The sequence below is a fragment of the Sminthopsis crassicaudata genome, chromosome X (assembly GCF_048593235.1).
Source record: "Sminthopsis crassicaudata isolate SCR6 chromosome X, ASM4859323v1, whole genome shotgun sequence".
Classification (NCBI taxonomy): domain Eukaryota; kingdom Metazoa; phylum Chordata; class Mammalia; order Dasyuromorphia; family Dasyuridae; genus Sminthopsis; species Sminthopsis crassicaudata.
Window position 1 is genome coordinate 57,913,273 of NC_133623.1, and position 22,251 is coordinate 57,935,523.

General features: G+C 43.2%; 1 protein-coding gene across 5 annotated transcripts in view; it reads right to left on the reverse strand.

Annotated features, from left to right (window-relative positions):
• The window catches only part of GRIA3 (glutamate ionotropic receptor AMPA type subunit 3), a 274,320-nt gene that overhangs the window by 181,352 nt on the left and 70,717 nt on the right, over window positions 1-22,251 (reverse strand). For all 5 annotated transcript variants that reach the window (XM_074277576.1, XM_074277577.1, XM_074277575.1 and 2 more), the window contains exon 3: window positions 11,052-11,291. In XM_074277576.1, coding sequence (XP_074133677.1) covers window positions 11,052-11,291 — 240 coding nt within the window. The remainder of the gene's footprint in view (window positions 1-11,051; window positions 11,292-22,251) is intronic.

A 22,251-nucleotide genomic window follows, 5' to 3' on the forward strand; every position in this document is an offset into this window, starting at 1 on the left:
AGACAGGCTCCCAGCTCTGCCTTCTAGGACCAAGGAGACCAAAGCTCAACCGTCTCCCACGTGGCAGCTTCATATGGTTGAGACAGGCCTCCTACCCCCCATCTCTGCTAACACCCCCCCACACACACATGCATACTCACACACATACGTGTACATACTCACATACATGCTCACACACATTCACATACATAACCATACAGTTTACATGCACACTTGCACGCACATACATTCATACATGTACACACACATTAACACATAATCCACATACACATTCACATAAATACACACACTCATACACACATTTTACACACACATTAACATACATACAATTCACACACTCACACTCATACTCTCACACACACAATTTACACACGCACACACACACACACACATTCATAGTCTTCTCTTTTCTGGGCTAAACATTCCTAGTTCCTCCAAGTGTACTCATCTAATATAATTTCCAGTTCTTTCCCCATCCTGCTCACATTCTCTTTCCTTCCTCTCAAAGGAAAAAAGAAAAAGCAATTCTATCTGAATCTGTACAACTCTACTATGAACATTTTTTTTAAAGTAATAAACTCAACCGTGTTACTTTCTAAGCTATTTTGCTGTCTGTTTCCTCTGGTTCTCTTCTGTGCATTTTCCTTTAATTACTTCAATAACCTGCTTCTTTCTATATTTTGGCAACATCCCTGACCCTTCTTTCATATCCCCCCTCACTCCAGTTGAAAAGAAGAGAAACATAACCTTTATCACAAAATCCGAATATTCCCATAAAACCAGCCCTGCACATTGCCAGTCTGAAAAGAGATGTCAGCATTTGAACACATGCCCTTTCATCACGTGTTTTATCATCCATGCTCTCGAGTTGGAGTTGGCCATTCATTGCATGTTGTGGTCATTGTACAGATGGTTCTAATTCTGCTCACTTTATCATCAGTTCGTGAAAGTCTTTCTCAGTTTCTCTGAATCCATGCCCTTCATTTCTGGTTGTACAATACCATTCCATTAAACCCCTACACCCAAACTTGTCAATCATTCTTCAATTGCTGAGTACATCACAGCTTTTCAATTTTATTTTTAAATCATGGTACTGGAGCTTAACACAGCCTTTCAGATGTGGTCTGACTATAGTAGGGTCCAAAGGGACTTTGACCTACCTCTATCCAGATAGTCTCTCTCTCTTACTGCCACCTAAGATCATATGATCTTCTACGGTTGTTGGCATGTAACCCACTAAACTGCCCCAGATCTTTTTTTATTATTATTAATTATAGTTTTTATTTATCAGATATATGCATGGATAATTTTCTAGCATTGACAATTGCCAAACCTTTTGTTCCAATTTTTCCCATCCTTCCCCCCACCCCAAGATGGTAGGTTGATCAATACATGTTAAATATGTTAAAGTATAAGTTAAATACAATATATGTATATATGTCCAAATCTTTTTTTTAATATGAATTGTTCTCCAGCCACACTTCCCCATATTGTACTTGTTAGCTTGTTTAAAGCTACATCCATCACTTTATATCTAGCCCTATTACCTTTTGCCTCCTTTGGGTAGACCTATTATTCTATTGAGATCTTTTTAAAATCTTGATTCTGTCATTCAATATGACATTCACAGGTCATGGAGTAAGAGCACCATAGGATCAGAGACCTAGAGCTAGAAGGGACCTCAGAACCAATCTGTCCTAACCTCCCCCCTTTCTTACAGATGTGGAAACTGAGGCCTGAGATAATATCATAGGGTCATGGAGTAAGACCACCATAGGATCAGAGACCTAGAGCTAGAAGGACCTCAGAACCAATCCCCTTTTTTACAGATGTGGAAACTGAGGCCTAAGGAGAGGAGTGATTTGCTCAAGGTTGAATCTCTAGAGCCAGAAAAAGCCTCAGAAGTCCTCTCACCCAATCTTTTCATTTTACAAAGGAGGAAATAAAGACCCAAGATCACATATATTAGCTTTTCTTTCCATTTTGGGTCCATTCTCAAATTGGCTAAGCATCTCTTGGTGTATAGGTATTTCAAATGAACAATGAGCCGGGTCCAGAATCATGCAAGTGGAAGACACAGAGCTGGAAAATGGCAGAGTACTTTGGATGATTCCCTAGCTGCTCACTGTCATAGAAGCCCATCTTTCAAGCATCAATATTCTTCAAGTGAAGGAACATGAAACATCATGATCTCAGAATTGTAATTACAACTAACCCAAAGGGCATGGGAAGATACATGGCAGATGCAAGCCAGCCACATTGTGTCACCATAAATACTTGCATATGAGAAATGAGAAAAAATCAGCAGCAAAGACATACGGATTCAGAAAAGGGAGTGAAGGGTCATGGAGCAACAACGAGAGGCGAAAGACAGTTTGAGGGCTGCGTTAGAACTCCTGAGATAGGAAAAGAACCTCTTTTTCATTGGGTGGATTCACAGTGGAGGATTAATGTGTGGAGAGTTGGGGTATGACTTATGCTAGTGGAAACACTGTCCATGGTTCTGAATTCTGGGACCCACCTAAGTATATAATCCAAAGCTCACCTATGTCATTGGCAAAATTGTTGATTAGAACAGAGGTTAAGCTAAATATCTCTGGCATGCCATTGGAGACTTGTTTGTATTGGTCCAATACACAACTTTGATCCAATAAACAACTTTTAATATGGCCATTCGACCTGGTCATGGATATGTGTACAGGGCATGTCGGATATGTCTAGGTCACCACACTGAAATCTGGTATTTTATGTCTTATATTTTTAGTTTGTATTTTTAAGTAAAGATTAGATGTTGATTCAATTTTAGACTTTAGTTGGGTGATGAATACAAATAATGCCCTTTATGATTGTGTATTCAAGATTAGCCTTAAAAACCAAAGAAAATTACTTTGTGCTCATGAAATGTGCTGTAGATATCAACGAAAAAGAAACAAATCTACCCAGCTGTATCTATTACCTCAATTGCCATTTTAACCTTAACATCCAAGTCATATCTTTCCATCTTGTCCACAACTGCCACTTTATAGTCAATGAGAGTGGAAAGAAAGTTTGACCTCAATTCAGAATGATCTGAGTTCAAATTAGACCTCAGGTACTTACTGACGGTGTGATACATGGGCAAGTATTCTTTCCACCTCAGTTTCCTTTTCTGTAAAGTGAGGGGATTGGATTAGTTGCTCTCTGAGATCCCTTCTAATTTTAGATCTAGGATCCTTTGCATGACCTGGCCAAGTCATTTTTTCTGATTCTGTGTTTCCTCTTCTATAAAATGAGGGAGTTCCATGATTGGATGCCTTTTAAAATTTCTTCTGACTCTCACTAGTATGCTATGAGAGACTGGGAAATGTCCTGCTAGTATCACTACTGGGTCTGTATCTCAAAGAGATCACAAAAGAGGGAAAAGGACCCACATGTGCAAAAATGTTTGTGGCAGCCCTTTTTGTAGTGGCAAGGAACTTGAAACTGAGTGGATGCCCATCAGTAGGAGAATGGCTGAATAACTTATGGCATATGAATGTTATGGAATATTGTTATTCTGTAAGAAATCATCAGGAGGATGATTTCAGAAAAGCCTGGAAAGACTTACATGAACTGATGCTAAGTGAAGTGAGCAGAACCAGGAGAACAATAACAACAACACTGTGGGATGATCAGTTATACTAGATTTAGATCTTCTCAGCCATACAGAAAATTTCAATAAACATGAGATGGAAAATACTATCTGCATCCAGAGAAAGAAGTATGGAGACTGAATGCAGATTAAAACATATTATTTTCACCTATTTTTGTTTGGTTTTTTTTTTTTGGTGTTTTTTCCCTTTTCCCTTTTGTTGTGATTTTTCTTTCCCCACATGACTAATATGGAAATATGTTTAAATGATAGTACATGTATAACCTACATTACACTGCTTGTTGTCTTGGAGAGGGGATGTAAGAGAGAGAAGGAAACAAATTGGAACTCAAAATCTTACAAAAATGAATGTTAACTATCTTTACATGTAATTGGGAAAACAAAATACCATTAAAATAAAAAAGGAAATGTCCTGCTAAAATCCATGCTATGCTATGACACTATGGCTGTACTTGCCTTTATCTATTAGTTAGTAGCCCTACTAGGAAAAAAAAAGAAAGAAGGAAACAAGCATTTATTAAGAGTCTCCTATGTGCCAGGCACCATGCTAAGTGCTTTTAGCCCTGAGAAGTCATGGTCCTTGGGAGTCCCATGGGAGTTTTAGATTTGGAAATGAACTATTATTATTATTATTATTATTATATATTAATATTATTATTATAAGAACTGAGTTAAATCACGCACCTAATCCCTTTCCCCTCCTTGGAGACAGAGATGGTATTGTGAGTGGGGATGATTATGATTCCTATGTGTTGTGGAGTAAGTTTGTATATTTGTGATTCTATCTTTTGAAGTAATTAATCCTTTTTACATGCTAAAGAAACAAATATATTATCTCCTTTGAGCCTCATAACAACCCTGAAAGACAGATACTGTCATTATGCCCATTTCACAACTGGAGAAACTGAGGCAGAGGCCAAATGACTTGCCCAGGATCACACAGCTAAGTAAGCGTACAAGGCCAGATTTGAATACCAGTGCCAGGGTTCTAGGTACTATACCACTAGCTGCTTCTAAGAAAGAAGTCTGATGAATTACTCTTAAAGAAACAACGCTAGCTCCTGGTTTTCACCATCTGCTTTCTAAGGGCTCCCAAACTGTTTGCCTTATAATTGCTCTAGAGTTTCTCCCTATCTTAAATTTGCCAGTTGATAATTTCCAGAAACCATCTTTTCTTGATTCTTGAACATCAATACTGAACCTGACCATGTCTAGTATTCTGAGAACTTCTGGAAACTTGTGATTTTTCTGTGACTCCTCCAAGGTCACAGTGGTTCTGAGATCAGATTCTCCTATTCCATCCGTACCTAGGAGCACATTTCATCTGGGTCTGGGATCATAAGCTCAGTTACAACGGTTCCGTGATAGATTCCTCATCTATCTTGGACTTCAGTTGTCTTCCCTCTAGCCCCGGTACCATCACCCATCTGAAGATCACTCTTTCTGACCAGAAAAGATGGGAGTTGAGTCTTTCTGCATTCTGTCATCTGTCAGCATCATACCACCTACTCTGCTCTCACAGGTAGAAGGCCTATTTCTTCCTGCTTCTTCTTCCTCGGAGCAGAGTGATTCAGCATCTTTTTAGGGTTAATTGCTTTTGGGGCTCTGATCTGCCTTGGGGAAAGTATAAATGCATTGGGAGAGAACACCAGTCAGAACGAGAGAGAGAAATCTTGCCACCTGCTGCCTCTTTGCCTCCAGAGGAGTCGGGGCCATTCAGGTAACTGGTGCATTGCAGGGGGTTGAGGATGGGGTGGGGGAGGAGGAGCTATTTCTTTCACAGGCCAAAAGGAGCTTGTGGAAGCAGAATCGTGGACTATGCAGCTGAAGTAGTAGCTCTACCCCTAATTCTAGTCAGCATACTGTTAAATTGTTTTATGTGTAATTGGGAAATATTTGATGAAATAAATAAGAATAATTAAAAATAATAAGTGGAGGGACTGGGGTTGGATGACATCTAAGACTCCCTTCGGCTCTAAATCCTATAATTTTATCAGTGGCAGAATGACGATTGCAGCCCATGTCTTTCGTTTCTCTCTAAATTTTGTATTCCTTCCACAGTCTAACTATTTCAACTCTAAGTTCACTGGAATCAAGGAATTAAGGGCATCTGGAGGGGGACGTGAGAATGGGATTGGAGAAATGTACTCCTTGTAGAAAATATCTTTGGAACCACAGTGTCTTTTCCCAGCCAAGCTGGAAATCTTTCAGTAAATGGCGTCCCCTCCCAGAGAGGCTCTTCTCTGCCTGGCGTGACAGCCGTAAAGGGTGCCGGTATTTATTAATAGTCACCGTTGTCTAATCTGCTGCATTGTCCCACTGTGGCGAGAACAATTGCCCCAGTAACTAATCTACAGCATTGGAGTGGCTGGCTTAATGGCTTGTGATTTTTTCTCCCAGATAGTCAGCCCATTCCCAGGAACGAGCTACCAAGCTAATAACCTTTGTGGAAGAGGAAGTGTTTAAATGATAATTTATTTCAACAGCTGACAACAAATTGCTCCATATTTGCTCTTTTTATGCCTCAAAGCAGTCAAGGATGTGCCGGGCAAAGTATTCAAAAATATGACAGCTCTGGTATTTTCCTCTTCAATGAAATTCTCATTACAGACATATGTACGGCCTTTTCTTCACAAGCCAGTCCAAATAGTCATTCAGCACTCTGTACGGGCTCTGGGGTGTTCTCTGATTTGAAGACTCATCACAATAGATTAGGCAAGCTGCAGAAACTACCAAATGTCTCAGCTACTGTCAACCTCCATTATTGCTGCTCAGACAGGGGGATTTTGTGTCTGTCTCACAGAGGATAATGTACTCCCTGGGCCCGTCTAATTTATGCAGATGGAAAAAGGAGCCAGAGTCCCAATAAGGCCCCAAACCAAGGTGAGCTGAGTTTGCCTTGTCCTATCCAACTTGCATTTATTAAAAACCTACTATGTGTAAAGTCCCGTGTGAGGCGCCGGCTAAACAAAGACAAAACCCGAAAAACTCTGTGTTCACGGTCCACTGGATTCATGGCTATTGTTATCGTGTCCTTGAATCTGTGCTTGAAGGGGAAGATGTGGGGAGAGAGCTGTGGAAATAAGTACTTGGATCAAAGATCTCTACCTAGAAGGCCTGAAGATAGCAATTAAGGTGGGATTACTCAATTGACAGAGAGAAAGTACTCTCAGGGGAGGAGATTGGACTTGCTCAAGATCACATAGCTAAGTGAGTCATCCTCCCCAAGATAATCCATGAAGCCAGGAGAACGAAGCAGTGGAAGGGAGCTGGAAGGGCTCTCCCCTAGAAGGAGACTGGGCCTCAGAGAAAAACACAGATACTGGACACTGATTTGGACTTTATCTCGGACCATTTCAGTGTGGAAACTGCAGATGCTTGTCAACAAATAATGAGGCATTTCTGGAAAGGATTTCTAAGAGTAGAGATCTAATGTTGGAACTAAAAAGGAATTTGGGGATCATCTAGGATCCTAGATCCAGGGCTGGAGGGGCCCACAGAAGCCAGCTGGGCTGAGATATAGAGAGAGGGGTTGGCCCTTGCCTATCGATGATCTTTTCACTGTACTGTGCCATCTCTCTCCGCTTCACCATCTTAATCCAATGCAAGAAAACTGAGATACAGAGAGGACTTGAGAACAGATTGGTTAGAAAAAAAAATGACTGTCATTTATATAGCTCTTTGGAAGTTTGCAAAGTTCTTTATTGTTTCCACTTTATAGGTTAGAAGAGGCAGCATGGTATAGTGGATGGGGAGCTGGCCTTAGAGCCAGCAAGACTTGAGTTCAAGTGCTGCCTTAAAAACATATGGGCTGGGTGACTCTGAGCAAGCCACTTGTGCACATGGACTTAGAAAAGCACATACTGACATTATCTTTGCTTTTTGGCATTTCTAAATAGTAAGACATTGGGGTATAACTTCAAGTCAGGAAAATCCGAATTCAAATCCCTTCTCTGTTAGGAATGAATCATTTAACCTCTTTAAGCTCAAAGCTTCACCTGTAAAAAGGAGAGGCATAGTGCAGGGGCTGGATGGAGGATTTCATTGGTATGGGGAACTCCCAGAAGGGGAACTTCCCCCTATAAGATCAGGTCAGCAACATTTAGGCTTAAAGAGTTACTGAGAGGGCAGCTAGGTGGTACAGAGCACCAGCCTGGAAGTCAGGAGTACTAGAGTTCAAATCTGGCCTCAGACACTTAACACTCCACTAGCTGTGTGACCCTGGGCAAGTCACTTAACCTTAATTGCCTCAGGAGAAAAAAAAGAGTTACTGAGAACAGAGATGTCAAACACATAACCCTCTGGCTATGATATTCCAATGTATCTAGAACTGAATTAAAATTAATTAAATTTAATTAAAATAAACATTTAATGGGAAAATAGTGAACACATTAAATTTTTTAAATAAGGCTCAAGGGGTCATAGCTTTAAGGGATAGAGACAGCATTTGAATTTGGTACCTAAGCTCCTAGATCTTAAGCTGGAAAGGACCTGGGAAGGCATCCAATCAGCCCTTCATTTTACAAAAAGAGAAACTGAGGCCCAACGAGAGGTAAAGTGACTTGCCCAAGGCAAAAGCCACACGTGAGCAACAAGCATCTCAGGTGAATTAGAATGAATCTAGGTACACCAGGAGGGTGATTTTGGGAGGTCTCTAAGGTCACATTATTTGGGAGCTTCAGTGAGAAGGTAGGTCTTAGGTGAGACCTAGGAAGTCTAGGTTCAGTTCTAGATGTATGATGTTCAGTTCTAGATTTATGATGGCTCATAAGACCATGAAATTATAGATTTAGAGCTAGAAGGGATAGTGGTTAGTGAGTCTTCATTTTACAGATGAAACAATAGAAGCACCATTCAAGGTCAAGTCAGCTGCTCAGGGTCACATAGCTGGTATCTAAGGTGGGATTTGAACTCGGTTCATCATGACCCTGAGTCCAGTGCTCTGTCTACTCTATGATACCTCTGTGTGTTATGATCCCAGGTCACTTATTCTCACTGCTTCCATTTCTTCAACTGGACCCAAGGAGAAAGGGGAGCAGCATCTTGGTTTCCTGCAGCCATGCAGCAAAGTCCACTGCCCAAGACATATGCTACAAAAAGAGTTCCCGAGCCCTTGTTCTGAGCCCTTCATCAAAGCAATAGAAACTATCCTTTTTATGGCTCAAAGATTTTCCAATGATAATGATAAGAAGCTTTGAAAGGCCACTTATTACCAGATAATGTTATAGAAGGGATTCCTGCTAAGATCTAAGTTGCGCTAAACACACTCTGAGGTCTTATTACAGTTCTAAGATTTCAGGATTCAGGAGTGCAGTTATGAGCTAATAAGTGACAAATCAACTTTGCTTTGGGGGGAAGTCTCAGAGGAAGGGGATGTCCTGGTCCTCTGAGGGAGAGTCTATTACTGAAGCATCATGATCCCATGATGACATGCTTAGGTCTCACATTTCTGCCAGGCTAATGTTTCATATGTACAAATGGGTATACTCCTTAGCTCAAACATTTTTAGTGGCTCCCTATTGTATCTTGGATAATTCACACTTCTGGCCTGACATTCAGGTCTCTTTACTCTTGTACCACCCAACTTTTCCAGCTTCTTCTTGTCATTCTCTCTTTGCCTTCTCCATTCTATACAAAACTAATCTTCTCTGCCCTCCATACAGGCCCTGAGCATTCTCCAGCCTCCATGCCTTTGCTTATGCCGTTCCTTCTACCTAGCATGTCATTCCTCCCCCTTTTTGTCCAGCAGATTCCTACAACTCATCCTTTTCACTGAAGTGTCAGCTTCTCTAGGAAGCCTCCTATGATTCCCCCAGTCAGTCCAGTCCCCCTTGGACATCCTTTCAGCACTTTTTCTTCCAGACTCCCATGCATCTATCATGTAACATTATTCATAGCAGTGAGTTCTGCTTGGGCTTACCTGACATGCCCATGTCCTACCTCCTTTGCCAGAGCTGGAGCAAGCATAGGGTCCTGGATGCATTAGGGCCTTCCTCAGTGGTTGGTGACTGACCAAGCTTTGTGTGAGCCTGGGCAAACCAGCAGCGCAACATTTGGATAAGATGAGGCTCTTGGTTCCGAGGTTCTTTATCCAGACTATCTCCTCAACACGTCGCCTCAATAGCAATTTTGCAAATCTACCCAAAGCGCCGTTGTGGACTGCATTAGCCCCTCTATCTCTCTCTACTTGCTAAGGGGGCCACTCTAGGAAGACTTAGAGTAGATAATAGGACAATCCTCAATCTGAGAGCCAACAAGAAATGCCATGTCTCGGTCCATGTCTCAACTTCCTGCTCAATCAGCTGCACATTCTCAAGCTGTTTCCTCTGTTTGGTCTGTTTTTCCTTCCCATCCTTCTTGGGGAATTTCTATCCAGCTCAGATGCTACCTCTTCCAGGAAGCTTTCCCAGATTCCTCTAGGTGGTAATGATCTCTGACCCCCACCCCCACTCCATCAGACTTTACAAAACAATAATTTTGTGCTTACGAATAAGGGACAATATTGTCTGTTATCTTTGTATGAGCCTCATCCTCCTATGAAAAGAGACCCGTGTCATCTAACAGAATCTGGTATGAACTCTCTGCATAAACAATGTGGGATCAAATGTTTCTTGACTTTTCAATGACTAAGGCAGATCCTACGTCTGTGCTCGGTACAGAGTAGGGGCTTAATAAATGCTTGTTTATGGACTGATTCTGAGAACCTTAGTTTCCTTATCTGTCAAATGGGGAGAGTAACATCTGCCTTCCCTATCAGGGAATTAGCCCTCCCCCCCCAACAAATAAATAAACAAATAATCATTCTTCTGTCCTAAGGCTCTCTCCACCTTAGACTGAATGAATTTTGGGGGGTGCACATTTTACATTAAATAATTAGTTAAGACAAATCATTTTTAGGGGGAGAGATTCAGGTCTTTTTTTTTTTTCATGGCTACAACCAATGGTGCCCTCCATCCTTACTTTTTGACTGTTCATGTAGCTTGGATGAAATTGGTCCTTCTGGACCACCAGACCTTACTATCTGCTCAGCCGTTGCATCCCAAGAGCCTCTAGGTCCAACCTTCTCTCCTATGTGTACATCCTGTAGTCTCCTAGCACTGTCATCTGCTCAACTTATATAACCTACATAATCGGGGATACAGATCCCTAGGCCCTTCCATCTGCCTCACGGATGCACCCTTAGGACTTTTGTGCCTTTCCATCTGTCCAGCAGATGAACTTTAAAAAATATGTTGTATCCTTCAAAAGAGTTCCTTGAGAACTCTTTTGAGCTTTCTATTTGTATCTTGGGGCTTAGCATAGTGATAAATGGCCTGCAGTAAATACTTAACAAATACTTTTTCATTTATTCATTCATTCATTATTTCTTTAACTCATTCACTTGTTGAAAGAAGAAGGAACAGTGGATGTCACAACTTACCTCTTTCAGTGTCATACAGGTACACAAACTTCTCCCACTTGTAGTGGCTCAGCAGATTCAAGATGGCGCCCTTCAGTGCCGGCCGCATCTGGATGACAAACTGCACATCGGCATCAGTGGGAAAGCTGGGTGTGACAAAGGATGTGTGCAGAGCCCCACAGAAGGAGGTCAGGGTGTTCATTGACATCTGGTCATAGAACCCGAAGATAGCATACACCCCTCTGGAGAACTGGGAGCAGACTGTAATGAGAGAAAGAGAGAAACTTTTCAATAATCTCATACCGATGGAGGGAGAAAAGAGCCATTTTTGGAGTCCTTGGGCCTGAGTCAGAATCCCAACTCTGACACCAAACGACCCTACAGTATGGCATCAAATCCCTATGAGCCTCGGGCTTGTCGTGATGTAGAGTGATAGCCTTGGAAAAGCTGGGTTTGAATTCAGGCCCCAACACCAATAATTGTGTGTTCTCCCGAGCAAATTACATTTCTTCTCTCTGTCCCCTAATTGGTAACATGAGGGCAATACTGCCTGCAATCCCCAACTTTGAAAAGCTTTGTAGAATACTGTACTCCCAATGACGTCGTTTAGTCCTTGAGTGTTGATGGGGATTGGAAGGACAACATTAAATCCCAGGCTTCAAAGGACAAATAACCATTAGCCAAAGTTTTCTGAAGTTCAGAATAAGGAAAGAACCCCACTTTACCTGGCCCTCTCCACACAAAAAAGTATCGATGTATCCCCAGCTCATGTCTTATCTCCTCAATGTTGGTCTCCTGGGGTAACAATGTGGCTTAGTAGTACTAAACCAATCTTTGCTAATATGTAATCACTTCTTCTGGGTAACAGAAACATTTTAACTGTTTGAAAACACACAACAAAAGAACTAAAAATGAAATGGGTGCTCATGGCTTGGCAAATGGCCAAACTGAGGTTTAAAAACGTAATGAAACTTTATATTTGCATAAGAAATGAAGACTTTAGGGGCAGCTAGGTGGTGCAGTGGAGAGAGCACCGGCCCTGAAGTCAGGAGGACCTGAGTTGAAATGTGATTTCAGACACTTAACATTTCCCAGCTGTGTGACCCCAGGCAAGTCAACCCCAATTTCCTCAGCAAAAAATAAAATAAAATAAAAGAAAAGAAATGAATATTTTTATAGATAAAAGATATGAATATTTGATAGATTCAAGGAAACATTGAAAGACATGTATGAACTGATGTTGAGTGAAATAAGTAGGACTAGAATAATTTATGTGATGAGCAAAATAATAATGTGAAATACAAACAGTTTTAAAAGCCTTAAGAACTTTGACTAAACTTGACCATTAATGACTTGAAAAAATTGAAGATGAAACATAATTCCCACTTCTTGGCAGAAGTGATGAGATACAAAATCAGACCAGAATCTTTATACATGGATGACATATTGATTTGTTAGGCTACATATTTACTAAAAGGTAATGCTTTCACTGGGGGAAGAGGAAGTAGGTTAAAGGGAAAAAAAGCATCAATAAAATGTCTATTTTTATTCACAAAAAAGTACAGAATAGACACAGTATAGCGATTTTGTTACATCTTGTAATATTTTAGAGTTTCTTATATACTCTTCACTATTTTGTCTTGAAATGTTCATTAATCATTAATTTCACACTAAAATTATTTTCCTTTTTATTAGATAAAAAAGGAAAACATGATAACAGCTTGAGAAACTTGGATGTTTAGCTAGGAGAAGAGAATATTCGAGGAGAGCCATGTTATCTTCATTGGGGTATTTGAAAGACTGGCATATAGAAGGACTAGATTTATTTTGCTTGGCCCCAGAGGGAAGAACTTGAAAAAATATATGGACATTTCAGAGAAGCAAATTAAGTTTGATATCAGGAAAATAAATCTCCCAAATCAAACTTCCTAACAATTTAGAGCTATAATAAAGTGGGATGGACTGGCTGGAAAGATCATAGGTTCTCTATCCTTGGAGGTCTTTGAACAGACACTGGATGACCATTCGTTGACTATATTGGAAGGGAGAACTTATTCAGGTATGATTTCGATCCCGCTTCTTCAACTGTGGTTCATGATCTCATATGGGGTCTTATGACTGAATGTTAGCATTATGAAATTATGATTTATTATCAGGAAACGTTTGATTTGTATTTATATACCTATATGCCCAGGATCACATAAAAATTTGTTGGGTGAAAAGGGATCATGAGTGGAAAAAATTTAAAAAGGCCTGCTTTAGATGAGATGGCCACGGCATCCATGTCAGCTCTAAAATCCTGTGCATCTAGAGCTAAGAAGGCCCTCAGAGACCATCAAGACCGACCCTCTCATTTTACAGGGGGGAAATTGAGGCCAGGGGAGGGGAAGGACAAGGTCACAGAGTAGTTATCAGAGGTAGGATTTGTACTCAAGTCCTCTGATTCCTGAGTCAGTCCTTTAGCTCTCGTACTATGCTGTCTCCTTAGGCTCTTAATGAATGGTTATTCTAGGAGGAATCTGGGATACCGAGACAGGTTTATTGGATTATTTTAGGGAGGGAAAGAGATACTTTGGGCACCTCTTCCCATGGTAATTTGTCAGGCGTTGCTTATCCAGCTCATGTACGGGACTAGCCCTGATTTGGGAGTGACAGGTCCTGCTTCACCAGTGGGGTTAAGGGGAGGGGGGTCCAGAACTGACCAACATCCCCTCTTCCTAGGCCTGAGCTTCTCTGCTGCCTCCTAGCAGCGAGCAGTCCTGGCCTCTCTCTGATAACACCATAATTTAATTACCATCTTTGGGTTCATTTCCTGGCACACAGTTTTGCTTTCGGGAGCACATTGCCTCTTCACAGTCTAAATGGTTATTTTTGCAATTACATGGTATAGAGCTAAGCTGTGCCAAAGGAAATGCTGCTTATCAGCATCAGAGCCTGCTCAAAGGGAGCAGTGAGCAACTGCAGGCATTAACCTGGCAAAACATGGTGCTTCTTTGGGGGGGGAGAATTCTTTTTCTCCATAGGCCACAGAATGTTGAATTTCAGGGTTGGGAGGGACCCCCAGAGATCATGCAGTCTAACCCTCTTCTGAGCAGAAATTCCCGTTATAATTTCCCCGGAAGAGTTACCTGGCCTTTGCTTGAAGATCTACAGAGACGGGGAGCTCACTGCCTGCGAGATAGCCCATCCTATTGTTGGACCATATTTCTTCTTAGGAACTTGGTCCTCATGCAAAGCCAACCAAAATTTCAGTTCCTTTTAACCTCTGCCCTCTGGTTCTAGATGTACTCTCTGTGGTCAAGTAAAATAAGTGGACTCTCACTTCCTCCTGGAAGCTCTTCTGCGAGTTGAACACTTCTATCATAAGGGGACATTGTGAAGATTTTGAGTGGGAGAACTTGGGTTTTAATATTCAACAAGTATTTATTAAGTACCTACTATGTGCCAGGCTCAGTGTTAGGCACTGGAGATATAAAGGCAATGGAATATAAGCCATACTTACAAGGGGTTTACATTCTAATGGGGAGAGTCCTTGGCTCTGTCATTTGCCATATGACTTTGGATGAGTTGCGTCCTCTACTCGGGTCTCATTTTCCTCAACTGTAAAATAAGAATCATGGTCTAGGACCATGGCGTCATGTAGATTTAGAACTAGAAGGATCTCAGAAGTCTTCTAGTTCAACCCTCTCATTTTACAGATGAGGAAACTGAGACCCAAAGTACTTGATTCGGGTCACCCTGGTTCCAAAGTGGCCAAATTGTGAAGATATTTTCCAGCTCAAATTCATATGAATTATGTGCTTATAGCAGATATAGTATTGTTTCCTAAATCTTCTCATCCCCTGGGTAAAATTCCCACCTTCTTCCAAGCTAAACAATCATTCTGGTCTGAGTTTCTCAACATTCCTTATAAGTTTTTGGCAGTGGGAAGAGATGCACAGGAGCACAATGGGTTAGGTGGGGTGGGGGTCATTCTCTAGACCCCCTTGGTGTGCAAAAATAGCAGACTGAGAGTGAAGGGCCCTGGTACAACTCAATCGCTGTCTCATTGATTGAGCCTCAATTTCCTCCTCTTCAAAGGAAGGATGGTACAATTAACACTGGCTCCTTTACTGGGCCATGATTTAGAGAAAATAAGGTAATATCCTTAAAATATTTTGAGAAGAATTAAAAGTAGTGAATAAACCCAAGGGAGGACCCTTACCCATTGTAATCATGACAATACGGGACTCAATGAAACTAATTGGGGTTCCCGGTGTTGGTTGTTTTCCATTCCTTACATAGATTTGATGGATCTTTATCCATAAATCATCTGAATCCAGAATCTCTGCCACTTCCTATTCATGTGACCCTAGGCAAGGGCCTCCCCTGCTTTGGGCCACAGCCTCCCCATCTGCTCCTGTTCCTGATTTACAACTCATGGGACATGGGGTTCAGGGGGCCTCTCATTGAAAAGGTCATTGAATGCATGTCCTAGTCCCTTTAAATGAGACACAGCAAAAGTTGGCTAGGAAGCCGATTCATACGTCCACGTGTCTCTGTACCAGTTCCATAGCTTTCCATAGACAGACAGGGCTGGCAGAAATGATGCTACATAGCAATAAACTGGGCAATAAAACTTGGTATTGAGCAGGGAGTTGCAAAGTAATAATGTGGTCTCTGGACCTTCAGGCAAATGATATCAGATCTACAAGTGAACCAACGTATTCAGTTTATCGTCAGCGGGGCCGATAGAGCTTTATTGTCTGTGTGTGTTAGTGAAGCCCACCTCTTATCCAGTGGAAGAAGGAATCATCATTGATAGATGCTCAGCCAAATCCTGCTTAAACAGCTCCAGTCACGGGAAAATCCTGCCTTCCGAAAGCTGCCCATTCTTCATTGCTTATTCTTCCTTAGCTCGACCTCTAACCTGTCTGCCTATGACTTCTACTCGTGGTCCTCAGCTCTATCTGTTGACTCCTATCCATTGAGAAAGTACTAGTCCATGTACCTTCTCTACAGCTCCAATTAAAGCTAAACAAACATCTATAGTTTCCACTGTTACATGTACACAATGGTTTTGAAGCCCCTCACCATCCCAGTTGCCTTTTAGCTTTTCAATATCCTTTCAAATACACGGTGCCCAGAACTGGTCATTCTTATGGGATTTGACTAGGAGAGAGATAGTGGGAGGCAAAGGCTGTGTGGGTTTTTAAGCTGTCAAGCTGTTGACTCATTCATATAGGGCAGTGTGGTGAGGTTATAGCATAATCAGAACCCTACACCTAGAGTCAAGAAGACCTAAAATCTAGCCTCACTTGCCATGATCCTGAGCAAGTTTTTGGACTTCTCCTTCAATTTCCTCATCAGTACAATGAGAATAATAATGGCCTCTACTTCTCAGAATTGTAAGGATCAAATAAGATAACATTTGGAGAGTGATTTGCAAACTTTAAAGTATTATAAGATACTAGTTATTATTAGTAGTAACGATAACAGAAATTCAGTTAGTTTTTCATATAAACTGTACTCATCGTTCTAGTTCAGCACTATGCTTGTAAAGTTAATTTTTGGACCCACGTGTAGAACTTTATATTAATTCATATCACTGTTCACTTCTTTAGATTTAGCCCATTCTTTGAGAATAATTTGGATGTGGGTTCTGTAGTTCAACAAGTTAGCTTTCCAAGATACTAGTTATTATTCGTAGCAAAATAAAAATTCAGTTTTTCACATAAACTGTACTTGTTATTCTAGTTCCGCACTATGCTTGTGAAGTTAATTTTTGGACCCACGTGTAGAACTTTATATTGATCTTGTTGACTTCCTTAGATTCGGCTCATTCTTTGAGAATAATTTGGATGTGGGTTCTATAGTTCAATAAGTTAGTTTTCCTTTCCAACTTTGTCCTCACTGTAATAATTTGGTAAGAATGTTATCTATCCCTTCATCTCTGATAAAAAACAAACAAATAAACAAACAAACAAACAAACAAAAAACTCATCCCACAACATAGAAGTACTTGGTGAGGGCCCAGCCTTCCATGAACAACCTTCCTCCAGGTTGACATGGACATCTTAATCACAACCCTTTGAATAGGGGGATTTAATAAGCTATGAATTCATGAAACTATATTATCAGACTATTTCCAATGGATGGAGTTCTTTAAACCCCATTCCAGGGGGGAACATATGGTGAAAAAGGAATTGTTCCTCTTTCACTTGGACGAACTTGAGAATGGAAGATTTGGGTGGGAGTCTTGACTGCAATACCTACAGCCTTGTGACCTTGGACTGGGCACTTTATTTCTTTGTCCTCAGTTTCCTTCCCTGTAGAATGAAGGGATCGGTCCCTTCTAGCTCAAAATCCTATGCTTCCTTTTCACCAGCCCCATCCTTTCTCACACTGTTTTGCTTTTAGTTGGAAGTAAGGGAGTGGAAGAGAGGAAAGGAGAAAGGTCAGGAGGGAAGAGAAGAGAAGAGGAGACAGGGAAAGGGGGGGGGTGGGTTAAGGAGGGAGAAGAGGAGGGGAGGGAAGGATCCTGGATTCTCGACTCTTACTACCTGTGTGAATCACTTAACCTTACTGGGTTTCAGTTTCCTCATCTGTAAAATGAGGATAATAATCTTAGTGATATCTATGGCAATGTTAAGTAAAGGATTCTGCAGACCTTAAGATGCCATAGAAACGTGGGCTCTGATTTCAGTAGGCTGATGGATTCTGTTTGAATCGGTACAGATCAGGGTGGCTTTGGAGGCAGGCCAGCCCTGCCTGTGGGGAACAAGCGGTGATGGGGAGCCCTGGGTCCTACTGCCCATGCAGAACGTTGGGTTTGGAGCCAGAAATCTGGCTGTGCTTCTGAGTAACCTTGGACAAGCCACTTATCCTTTCCTGCCTCAGGCCCTCATATGTAAAAGCAAGTGGTTGGGGTCATGGACCTTTGGAGGTCCCTTTCAGCAGTGAGCCCGATGGGGAGGAGAGGGGGTGGGTCTGGGATGAATAATCCCGGGCCAGTTTGGTCCCATACCGACTCTGAGATCTGAGCTGACCTTTCTGAAAGCCTGTAGTCAGCCCACAAACAGACTCAGAACTTCCGGTGTGCCAGGCAAGGTGCTAAAACCGCGGGGTCAAAGGTCTCCGAAACCATCCCTGCTCTCCAGTACCTTTGTTCTGCCACTGCCGGGAACATGTACCTCTGGAAGGAGATAGACTAGAAAAGGGAACAGAGGAAATCCCAGGCAGATGCTCCGGGAGAATGTTGGGGGCTGGGGCAGGGATCCAGACCTAGGAGACCGTTTGAAGCCCGGGGGGTCCCTAAGAAAGATCCTAGAGTGAGAGCTGGAAGAGGTCGGAGTCCATCTCGTCCAGCCTCCTGGGGGGGAAACTGAGGCCCTGAGTGGGAAAAGGACTTGGCCAAGGTCACGCAGCCGGTGAGTGACGGCCTGCTTGGGCACTCTTTGTAGCAGTCCAGCTGCAGCCGGAGGAGGAGGCTGAGGGCAGGCGGGGAGCCGGGATCTTGCCTGGGGCAGAGGACGAGCCTCCCGGGAGGAGGGCGCTCCGTCGGAAAGCCCTGTTGCCAGGCACCCGGAGACGCGGTGGGCGGACGGAGAGGCGGAGGCGGCGCTGCAGAGGAGCTTCACCTCTCTCCCAGGCCGCTTCCCCCCCCCTCGGCCTCCCCCACAGGCCGTGCTCTCCCCTCGTGGGCCGGCCGCAGCTATTTCTAGCCACCCTGGCCTCCGAGCTGCAGTTCTGCCCAGGGTGGGGGGCGGCGGGGGAGGGGGACAGCCTCAGGGCTCCGCCCCCTCCTGGGTGGGGGAAGGGCCGCGGGAGACCCAGGGTGGGGCGGGGACTCGCTGAAGGTCACCAGCAAGCTAGAAGCGGAGCCGGGGCTGGTCCCGGTGCTCGGCTCCGAGTGCTGGAACTTACATAAAACTTACATAACACAGCTCCGAGCGGGCAGGGACCGCTGGGCCAACCTCCGGATTTGGCAGAGGAGGAAACTGAGGCCCAGGAGGAGCGGCGATTTTCCCAAGCTCCCAGGGAACGGGATCCTCCACCTAGGGCCTGAAGGGATTTAGAGGCGCTTCGGTTGTCCCCCTCCTTCCCCCACCTAGTTTTCCCCGGGAAAATGGGACCCAGCCCGGAAAGCTGGGGTACACCATGGCCCACGGCCACAAAGACAGCCAGGGCGCATGGGGCACAGAATTTGAGGCCAGGGCTCCTTCCGAGAGACCTTACAGGTCTCATTCTCTGCCCAGGCCTCAGCCTCCTCTCTTCTTCCTCCTCTTCCCCCTTCTCCCTCTCTTTCTCCTCTGCCTCTTTCCCCCGGCTTTCCCTTCCTCCTGCTCCCCTTTTCTTCCTTCTCTTTCCCCTCCTCCTTCCTCTCTTCCTCCCCCTCCTCTTCCTTATCCTCTTCTTCCCCCTCCTCCTCTCTCTCTTCTCATCTTATTCCTTCTCCTTCCCCTCCTCCTCCTTTCTCCTCCTCTCCCATCCTCCCCCTCCTCTTCCCCCTTTCCCTCCTCCTCCCTCCCCTCCTCCTCTCCCTCTTCCTCCTCTTCCATTCTTCTCTTCCTTTCCTTCCTCCCCTCCCCCTTCTCTCTGCCCTCTCTCACTCCTCTCTTTCATCTCTATCTGATCTCTCTTGTGTGTCTCCTCCCCCTTCTCCTTCCCTCCCTCCTTCCCTCTGTCTGTCTGTCTGTCTGTCTCTTCCCTCTCCCCCACCCCCATTGCCTCCCTTGTGTTTATTCCTGTGAGAACTGGCTGAGTGCTGTCTCCAGAATTCTTCTGGTACAGCACATTTAAAGGCTGAGAATGTTTTTGATGACACTGTCACTGCTTCCCCATGCCCTCCTCTGATGGATGTCTCCTCCTGGCCTGGAGGTGACCTTGGGCTCTCCAAAGCTCCTCCAGCAGAGCAGCGTGCAAGCCGATCAGGTTCTGCCCAGCTCAGGAGGCTTCCTGGCCCAGCTCATCCTCGGACAACCGGCTTCTTTTGGTCATCACAACTTTCCCGGTGGCTGGGACCTGTCTTGGTGGGGACAGGAGCCACACTAAGGAAGAAGTTGCTCTTGTGAAGCTTTGAAGTATTAATAGCACTTCACCCTCAGTTATCTGACCCCTCCCTCTGGTCAGGGCCATAGATATAGAGCAACCCAACGAGTTAACAACAACGGAACATTTCTCTAGAACTTTAGTCACACATCATGTCACTGGCACCTCAGAACAAACCTTGGAGGCTGATATTACTCCTATTTTTACAGACAAGGAAACTGAGGCCCAGAAAGGTTAAGCCACGATGTAACAAATCGGAGAAAGATTTGAACTCACATCCCCATGACTCATTCCAAGCCATTACATCATGCTGCCTCTCTCTTCTAGGGCCAAGGATTTTTACATGCCGGACTTCATGTACTTTGCCTTGTCCCCTCATCAGAAGAATGTTTTGAAGTTCATCAAATAAAATACAGAGGATGACAAAGGGAACCATTTTGTATCGAAATATAGTTATCTCAGGCAAATAATTCTCAGAAGTTCTTATCTACAGTTGCTATGCACTCATGATGTTAACAAGAGCTCCAAACAGGAGTCTGAATAGAAAAAAATGCTTTATATTTCATCTGTCTCTGAACAGAAATTATAATAAAAAGAATAATGTCCTTAAATAGAAAAAAAAATGTAGTTATCAAAATACCTTTTAAAAGTTCATGAACAGTTGGTTAAGAATTCCTGCTCAAGGGGCAGCTAGTTAGGGTAGTGGATAGAGCACGAGCCCTGAAGTCAGGAGGACCTGAGTTCAAATTTGACCTCAGACACTTAACACTTCCTTAACAAATCACTTAGCCCCAATTGCCTCAGCAAAAAAAACAAAACAAAACAAAACAAAACAAAAAAAACAACCAAACAAATAAAAAAAAAACCAAAAAACAAAAAACAAATAAATAAATATAAAAAGAAATAAAAAGAATTCCTGCTCAAGGTAGGTAGTGTTGCTCAGTGATCTATGGCTTCTATTGGATAGAGGCCACCTCCCTCAACTGGCTATTTGAGACTCTCCTGAAAGGTCTGGTCTCACTGCACTTAATCGAAATTTACTTATAGTGACTTCCCTTTGGGAGTCAGTCCTCTGTCCCAACCAATATCCTCTCCTCCTCCCCTCTCAAACCCTCCATATTTTCCCCACCTCTACATTTTTGCTTATGCAAAGATCCCCTGGCTGGGCTGCTGTTTTGGAGCACACTAGCTGTGTGATCTTAGGTAGATCACTTAACCCCTCCAAGCCTCAGTTTCAAGTGAGGGGGTTGGACTGGATAGCATCCATGGTTCTTTCCAGCTCTAAGTATAGCAGCTAATGATTTGCAGAAATATAAGACACAGACCCTCATTTCCAGAAGCTTTCCCTCTAATAGAGGAGAAGGACAGAATCATAAGCATACATGGAGATGATGGAAGGTGGAGAGAACTGTCAAGAAAGGGTCCTTATCTGAGGACCCTGAAACCTGAATAAGTGCTCTGAGAAGCTTGAAGAAGGAAAACTCCCTTTCTCCCAGGAAATGGTGGAGGTAAGAAAGGGAATAGTGAAGGGGAAGGCCAGGAATTAGAGAGAAAAACCATCTGGCAGTCTTTCTACTAACAACTCACTCCTGAGGGCTGTGTTCCTGTACCAGGGATATTTGCAGTTTATTGTATTGCTTAAACAGAAGATCAGAGTCAAGAGAGACCTTATTAAGAGCCCTTCTAGTCCAAACCCTTCATTGTTCAGAGAAGGAACCCAGAGTGAAGGGAAGGGACTTGACCAAGATCACACATCTACAAAGATTGCAGATCTGGGATCAGAACCTAGCAGGTGATCAGAGTGTGTTAGATCTGGAAGGGATCTCAGAGATCCTGTAGGCCGATCTCATTTTCTGGGAGAAAAGTAAGACCCAAAGTAGGAAAGCAACTTGCTTAAAAAGCACACAACAAATCAGGGGCAGAAGCCAGATGAGAATCCTTGACTTTTGCCTTCCCAAGTCAGGAAAACTGGAGCCCAATCCTCTGTCAGACACTTACTAGCTAATTCATCTGGAATAGTGCTCAGAGCCTCAGACCCCTCACTGGTAGGGGTAATAAAACTTCCGTTCCCTTGCTCACGGGATGGTTTGGAGGAAAGTATATGGCAAAACATGAAGCATGTAGAAATATGTTCTCGTGATTGCTTTTGCTCTTTCCATCCCATCATGCTCCCTGTGTTTGTCTTATCCCC